The 8,366-nt window shown below is 51.2% G+C and overlaps 1 protein-coding gene across 1 annotated transcript; it reads left to right on the top strand.

The window, feature by feature from the left end:
- Positions 1–5,088: 5,088 nt before the first annotated feature.
- ZBTB32 (zinc finger and BTB domain containing 32) lies at positions 5,089–7,183 on the top strand. The gene is given in 4 exon segments (XM_006867354.1): positions 5,089–5,969; positions 6,212–6,285; positions 6,491–6,751; positions 6,906–7,183. Coding segments are annotated over 4 exon segments (1,494 nt in total).
- The last annotated feature ends 1,183 nt before the right edge of the window (positions 7,184–8,366 follow it).

Raw genomic sequence — 8,366 nt, 5'->3', positions numbered from 1 at the left:
TGAGGATGCAGCAGAACCTAAACTTTCTTTAAGTGCAGCTCATTTTCCACTTATTCCACATAAGGTGTGCTCCTCCCTAAAATAGTTCACCTGACCATATCTAGTTTGGAGGTTATGTAGAACATAGATTTAAGAGCATGTGTTCGATGTACTTAATTAGGAAGAATGAACATCTTGAAGGTTCATGGAAGATTTGGATAATTGGTCTTAATCTACAGATTAGATACTTAATCTGTATATATAAAATGCCATGGAGAATTGAACCACCTTAATTTACCTCAAGAGATTTGGGGTGGGTGAGGGTGGCAAGCTATAGTTTTTCTCAGTTGAATCTTGTTTAGCTTGGCTTGGGAAGGGGGATCAGTATTTAAAATAAATGAGAGAGAGGACACCTTTTGTAAAACAGATCATCTAAACCATTGACCTCATGATTTGATTTCACTGACAGCGTTTTAAAGCAAATCCCTACTTGTACTGGTGTGTGGGCAGTTTTACATCATGCTGGTTGTACCTGAAAGTTCTTGTCTTAGCTTTCTAGAGCTGTTGTCACAGAAATGCCACAAGTGGGTGGCCTTCAAGAACAGAAATTTATTTCTCACAGTTCTGGAGGCTAAATGTCTAACTCAGGTTCTCTACTGTGCCATTTCCTGCCTTGTAGGTAGCCCTGGGCGTTCCTTGGTTTCTTGGTGATCCACACATGGTTTCTGGGTTCCTTGGTGTGTGCTTCTATCTAATTTGACTCAGAAGCAATTGGGTTTAGGACATACCTTGCACTGCTTTGGCTTCATAAATACAACAAAGAAAGCTCTATTTCCAAACAGGGGACCCAATTCGATTCATAACAGACCTTATGATACAAAGATCTCTAGAGAGCTCCACTTTGGTAGCCAGGGTGTGCACTGAACCTCGGATACATTTTCCCCTAGTTGTCCCCTTGGTCAGGCCTACCAATAAGCATTAAAAAATATAACAGATTTTAAATTTTATTCAGTAGCATGAGTATTAGAAGATATTTCTCAGGGGCAGAAATCATACCTCCCTTTCTCACATAATCCTCTTCCTCCCAGGATATAAGCTAGTATGTTCATAGCCTATAGTTTCCTGGCCTCATCCCAGGAAAACAACTGCAGATGATTCCCTACTGAGTCAATCTGGGAAGTGGAAGGTGGGCAAGGGTTCTGAGGCTGGACTTTGAGGGGAGACTCAAGTATACCAACAGTGTGTCCTTTAAGTCAAGGTGGTACCTCTGCTGTCATTGCTCAGGGCAGGATGACTTGAGCTACTTTGTCAGGAATGTTGTGAAAAGAGAAGGACCTAAAGTGTCATTTGCCTAAGGGTTGAGGTGCAGAGGGCCTTGGGGACACCTCTAAGGAGGCTGCCTCTAAGGAGATATCCTAAGGTAGGTTAGACACCAGGTTGGGATTTCCCATTCTTGGTGGCTTTAGTTCCCTGAAGGGGAAGTTCCCTTGCCCATTCTTCCCTCCCCCTTTAGACTTCCCTGAAGCCCACTCACACTCCCTGTCATCTGCATGTGGCTAACAGAGGATGATGCCCTTTGAACAAGAATCTCCAAGTCTCTTGATCATCAATGGGTGAAACACTCTGGTGAGGGGTGCTGAGTCATAGGTTCATGATGTGTGGCTGGGAGGTGAGGGGGACCACTCCATAGGGTGATGATCTAATCTTCTAGATTACCCTCTTTACCTCTGCTCTGTTACCTCGCCTCTTAGACTCGGTGGGGGTTCTCCCTCATGGCTTTCCCCACTTATTCCATCGTTCTAAGGATCATGTGTTTCTTCTTTGGAGGGAAAGCATACATGTCAGAGATTGATGCTTTATGTGTCTAGACTGAGCATCTCATATCTGTGTCTAATGTGCTCCTGGGTGTGGTGGGATGAGGAGTTAAGAGAGCTCAGAAATGGAAAATATTCAGAGGTGTAGCAGGTGAACTCAGCTTGCCCATTTGCATCTTCCCTTTCACTCTGACTCATCTTCTCCTCTCCCCACCCCATTGCCCCTCCACCAGCCCCACCCATTGGCACACCCTGTCTTATCTAGGAAGGGTTAACACCTGCTCACACCCCAGCTAGAATGAGACATGTTAAACTTAGAGGAATTGAGTAGAAGGTTGGTCTGAATATTTTGGAGTCCCAAAGCTAAAGGGAGAAACAGGACCTTGGAGACATTATTTGAATCCAGAGGGGACCTGGATCTGAAACGGAAGCCAAGGGAGAACAGGACTGCCTTTTTTGTTTGTTACAAGAACAGTTACAGGTACCTCACACTCTTGTTTCTAATCTAGTTATTTATTGGGCATATATGATGTCCCAGGCATAAATGATAACTGCTTTATCAACATTTATTGAATGAATGTAAGATCTGCTGCAGGAGTAGGGATGATAGAATAATAACAGAAAAAGAAATTTGAATCTCTCAGACCTCATCCCTTCCCCAGATTAAAGAGTGTTAAAACGAAGAGGGGAAACCTCCTGGGACTTTGACCTTCTGGGCAGGAAGTGAAAGAAACCCTGAGTCTTAATTTCAGAGAAATGTCATTTGTCATCAGCACAAGAAAAAGAGTTTTTTTCTTTTCTTCAAAGACCACTGTAGGCCCTTCCTGGGGTTGCCCCATCGGAGCTTGAGGGGGGAATCTGACTCACATTGAATACACCATTCTGACCCAGATAGTGGGGGTCTTTCCTACAGAGTAAACTAGGCTTTCCAGTTCCAACAGTGAGAGAGAGAAAAGAGGAATGCCTTTGGCAATCCTTCCTGCTCTCCTTGGAATCCAGTTATTTTGATTCTTTTTACTTTGGGAGGTAGGAGTAGAAATAGCTTCCAGCTATGGCAACTGTGTTGCCACTGCTAAGAAACAGGACAAATACTCCCTGAATGATGCTGTGCACTTATAAATCACTTTCACATCCATCATGTCATTTCACCTTCACCCCTCCTCCAAGAGACCTAAGCAGAAATTATTCCTATTGCATGGAGGAGGTAGCTGAGGCTCAGGGAGGTAAACTGGTCCAAGATGACCCAACTAGTAAAAGGCAGAGATGAGAGTCTGATGTGGGTCTATTAGCAAGTCCTCACTGCCTCAGAAACATCCTCTTCTTTGACCCTACTTGACAAATGAAGTAAGGAGACAGGAGGTAAGGAGGTAGGCCATATGGGATCTAGGAGTAGAGGGGTGGTCTTTCCTGGAGGGGTGTAGCAGAGCTAGAGGCATAAAACCACACCCCCTTGGGTGATACTTGGGACATCCAATGGAGGACTGTGAGGTCAGGGGTGGGGCTAGCTCCAGGGGGGGCCCCAGGAGCCCTGACAGCAGTTCAGAGCATGCGGTGTCCAGTGAGGAAGCTACAACCGGTGAGTGGTTGCTTCTCTCCAGCTGAGGTTCTCCCTTCCACATTACATCCCTTTCGGTTCACTCCCTGCCAACTTGCAACCTTCTCCCCAAAGTGTCCAGGTAGTACCCTTTCCTCCCACAAGGGTCCTTGCACATGGTGAGCCTGCCCCTAGGAATAGGGCTACTGGGCATTGAGACACTTAGGTTCTGTTTCTCTTGTATCTGGGTTTCCACCCAGATGAGGTTTTATGCTCTGGTAAAGAGTTACAGGAACCCTTTGGCAACCTTCTGCAGGGTCCCTATGAGTCGGAACATCATCACCACCACCACCCAGTTCTCTTCTGGAAAGTCAGTGTGGTGGATTCTGTCTTTCTATTCACTTTTGGCTCATCTTCGTATCCTAATCTGGAGAACAGATCCCTCCCCGCCGCCCACCTTGTACAGTTCTGATTTCCCTTTCTCTCACTTCCTCAAGGGTCAAGGCCTTCTCCAAACACCTGTCTCCATCCTTGGATCAAGAGCATTCTCTCCTGGGGCACCCGCACCTCCTCTCTTAGCTTACTGGATGGGAATTTTTCTGCCCTGAGGATACATTCTAGAAGCTTCCTCCTGGGGGTGGGGTGATGGATTGATTGATGACTTGTAGCTGGCCCTCCTACAGCCATGACCCTGGCCTTATTGCCCTGCTTCTCAGCACCACTGGTGGTTATGTGCCACAGAGTGGGTTCTGATTCATAGCGATCCTGTCTGCACAGGGTTTCTGAGGCTGTAAATCTTTACGGGAACAGAAAGCCTCATCTTTCTTCCGTGGAACAGCTGGTAGTTTCGAACTGCCGACCTTGGGGTTTGCAGCCCAATTCATAACCACTATGCTACCAGAGTTCTTCAGCACCACTGTTTGGGTGTTTTGGAGGGAGGATGTACTTGTTTTCCAAGCTCTGCCTAAATGCCAGGGTTGGTTGGGTTTCATGGTGATCCTTTAGTCTGGATTGAGCAAAGTCTGGCCTACTGAAGGTCTTTCAAATATCAATGTCTGCTATCCTTTCAGCCAGATTGCCAATTGCCGATTGGGAGGCTCAACATTATACTAATTATTGTTAAAGGCCGTCAAGTTGGTTCTGACTCATAGCCATCCTGTATAGGGTTTCCAAGGAGCAGCTGGTAGGTTTGAACTTCCAGTGTTTATCCTACAACTCCACACCAGGACTCCCAACATATACCAGTTGTTGTTGTTATGTGCCGTGGAGTTGATTCCGACTCATAGTGACCCTGTACAGGGTTTCCAAGGCTGTAAATCTTTACGGGAGCAGAAAGCCTCATCTTTCTCCCGTGGAACAGCTGGTAGTTTTGAACTGCTGACCTTGAGGTTTGCAGCCCGATTCATAACCACTACGCTACCAGAGCTCCTTAACATATACCAGTACTAGCCTTAAATTAAATCAGCTACTTGATGTTTATGTTACATGCCTGATGCTTGCTCTCTAAGTCTAACTTTGATCTAATTTCCATTCTCCCTCCAACCCATTAATGATGATGACTAAGCTCAGGTCCTCCTTGGGACTGGTTTATATGCTCCATTTCAGGACAAAAAACTCTGATCCAGGTTCAGCAACTCACTCTTTCTCCCCTCACCTCCACAGGCTTGAGAATATGCCGTTCTTCCCTCCCTTTTCCACCCTGGACCCCACACTGTGGCCTTTCTGTCAAAACCTCTGAGATTGGTGCCCAGACAAGGCACAATGTCCCTACCCCCTGTGAGACTGCTCAGTCCCTATGGCGCAGATCGGTTGGTGCAGCTGGCAGCTAGGCTCTGGCCGGCACTATGTGATACCCTGATCACTGTGGGGAGCCAGGACTTTCCCGCTCATAGCCTGGTGCTAGCAGGTGTGAGCCAGCAGCTGGGTCACAGGGGCCGGTGGGCTCTGGTGGAGGGCATCAGCCCTTCCACTTTTGCCCAGCTCCTACACTTTGTTTATGGGGAGAGCGTGGAACTGCAGCCTGGGGAGCTAGGACGTCTTGAGGAGGCAGCCAGGACCCTGGGGGTCCAGACCCTGGAAGAAGCATGCAGAAGAGCTCAATGGGCTAAAGAGGAGCAGGATCCAGGGCTGAAGAAACAACAGGAGGAGCCAGGAAAAGCGAGGGATTCTGAGAGAGGAGAACTGGTGGGCCTTGGAGAAAAGCAAAGACAAGAGTTTTCCAGAGCCGGTGGGCGAGAAGAGGAGACCGTGTTCCCTCACAGGCTCTCAAGAGAGAGTCCTGAGGTGACAGGGGCAAGCCCAGAGGGTTCCAGGCAGCAGACGAGATCACAGGAGGAGAAACTCAGCCGATCCTGGGTTGGCCAGCGGGGAACAGATGGGAAGCCAGAAGTGGTTATGTGGTTGAGAGAGAGTCCCAGAGGCTCTGAAGAAAGTTTGGGGGTGTCTCCTGGCCCCCTCCCCACACCAGGCTCCCTCCAAGCTAGCATCACCCCCAAGCCTTGGTGGGCTGAGGCCCCTTGGTTGGGGGAGGGTCCACCTGCCCTACAGAGCATTCTGCTGTTGCCGCCCAGATATGGCGCTCCCTTCTCCCCTAGCACCCCCATCACTGGAGCCTGGCAGGAGGTCTGGCATGGAAACCAGAGGTGAGTGAACAGCTTGTAGATGATCACTGCAGAAGCTGGGAGGGTGTGGCTCAGGAGAAGCAGAGGTGATGGGGGAAGGATATTACCCATCTTAGGTCATCTGTACATTTCCTGACCAGGGGATGAGAGAGGATGCTCAGAGTTCTGCCCCTGAGAAGGTCCCAGGACAGCCCTCTCCCCAAGGTTTTGCCAAGGCACTCATGTTTTGCTAAGGCTGTAACTCTTCCCCATACCCCTCCCAGGATCCCACTGACCCTGAACCTCCAGAAAAGTCTCTGGAGCCAGAACCTATTGGCCTCCTCCAGTCCCACCCCAGGTAAGCTCCTCCCTGCTTGGCACATGCTGTCTTCTCTAGGGCAGGAACTCCAGGAGTCCAACCTGAGCAGGACCACTAACTCACTCTGTTTGCTCCCCGGCTTCCTCTCCCCAGGCATAATACCACACACACACACACACACACACACAGAGCCTAGTCCTGGGGAAATGGGACCCCGTCTGATCAGGACCACACAGGCAAATAGGATAGGGTTTGGCTCTGCCTCAGCCCCACCTAAGCCTGGCTGTTCCAGTGATCCAGTCTTTAGGGATGCCTTCCTTTGACTCCTCTGCCCCTACAGGCTCAAATGCAACCTGTGTGGGTCATGATGGCAGAGCCTGCCACCTAGCTCCCCAACATCCTCTCCCAGCTCCTCCTGCTCGGGTTCGGCCTTACTCTTGCTCTGTCTGTGGAAAGAGGTTTACACTCAAACATCAGATGGAGACACACTACCGAGTCCACACAGGTATGGGTATCCAGCCCAGCATGAGTTGTCTGCATCCTTCCCAACTCCTGTCTGCCTGCTCCCGTATCCGTATCCCTTTCTGCATGCCCCTAGCTTGGCTGACCTTTACTCTTTATACCATTCTTCATTGGGGTCCCCCTCTGCCCACCCTTAGGCGAGAAGCCCTTCTCCTGTAGCCTCTGCCCTCAGCGCTCCCGAGACTTTTCTGCCATGACCAAGCACCTGCGGACGCATGGCGCCGCGCCCTACCGCTGCCCTCTGTGCCTGGCTGGCTGCTCCAGTCTGGCCTCCATGCAGGCTCACATGCGCAGCCACTCGCCCAGCCAGCTCCCGGCAGGATGGACCATTCGCTCCACCTTCCTCTATTCCTCCTCTTCTAGACCATCCCGGGCCTCGACCTCACCTTGCAGTCCCCTTTCCCCCACCACCTGACTGGGGTGTCTGCAGCTTCTTTGGCCTCAGCTTAGAGTCTAAATGAAAGAATGATAGGCAGGCCAGCAGGCCAACACGGATCCTGACCGCGATGATGGTCTCGCAAATTTGGCTCCAGGAGTGCGCAGAAAGGATGCCTAGAGCTGTCTTTCAGAAGCTTGGGCCAGATAGCCGAATAGAGAGAGGCAGTGAAATATGTACAAAGTCAACTGTATAGGGTCTGGCGATCGCATGACCGTAATAAAGAGTTTCCGGTGCCTTCCCCTCAATACAAAAAAACCGAATCCAGACTAGTTTGTACGGGCACGAGAGGGGGTGGGGGGCTGGGGCAACCTTGCCCCTTGTCCGGTAGCGGCCCCTGGTGGCCGTGCGCCCGCTGTCCAATGCGACTGCCAGTTTCTCCATCTCCTGGGACGTCTCGTCCTCTCCCGGAAGGCTGTGGGCTGCCAGGGGCTGAGGTTCGGCAGATTTAGCAGCAGGCTCTAGGGGGGCTGTGAGACCCTAAATCACTCGGCCCATCCACAGCAAGCTATGGCCCACAGGCACATTTGGTTCAGGACTCCAGAGGAATTGTCTGGCGATCCGTCCGGCTTTCGGCCATCCACCTCCACTCCCTGAACATAAGGCTCCCATCGCCCCAGGCCGCGGTCTCTGCCGGGATCTCCCTTAAACACCAGGTCCACCAGCCGCTGGGTCGCGTCTGGAACTGGGACGATCCTTTTGCCACCGCCTCTTCCCTAGCCCACGCCTCCTCAAGCTACGAACTTCATTTCCCAGTGTCTTCGGGGGTTCCCGGGCCCGAAGCACGCTGCACTCTGGGAATGATAGTTCCTGCGAGCCTCTTGCTCCGACAAGAGCAATAGAAGAAGTCGGGGGTGAGGACCACACCTTTCGGTGGCCCGGGAGTTGGCTTTCCAGGCCCTGCTCCGAACTCCAGAATTCCAGTTTGCACTGCCCACGCTCCCGGCGGATGGTGCCAGGTGTCTGGACTACATTTCCCGGAGGGCACTGCGCCTCCCTCCTCTTTTCCCCCCGGTCGCGACGCGAGGTCCATACTCTTCAGGCGCGGGCCGAGTGACGGCCGGCCGGCCGTGGACTCCCGCTCCCGTGGTGCCCCGCGCGCAGCCGGCCCAGCCTCCGGCTCCCGCCGGCCCCGGGGCGGTGCTGGTTGTTGTAGTGACCC

The sequence above is a fragment of the Chrysochloris asiatica genome, unplaced genomic scaffold, assembly GCF_000296735.1.
Source record: "Chrysochloris asiatica unplaced genomic scaffold, ChrAsi1.0 scaffold00104, whole genome shotgun sequence".
Lineage (NCBI taxonomy): Eukaryota > Metazoa > Chordata > Mammalia > Afrosoricida > Chrysochloridae > Chrysochloris > Chrysochloris asiatica.
The sequence above is the reverse complement of the archived record's forward strand: the minus strand, read 5'-3'. Positions and strand labels throughout refer to the sequence as shown.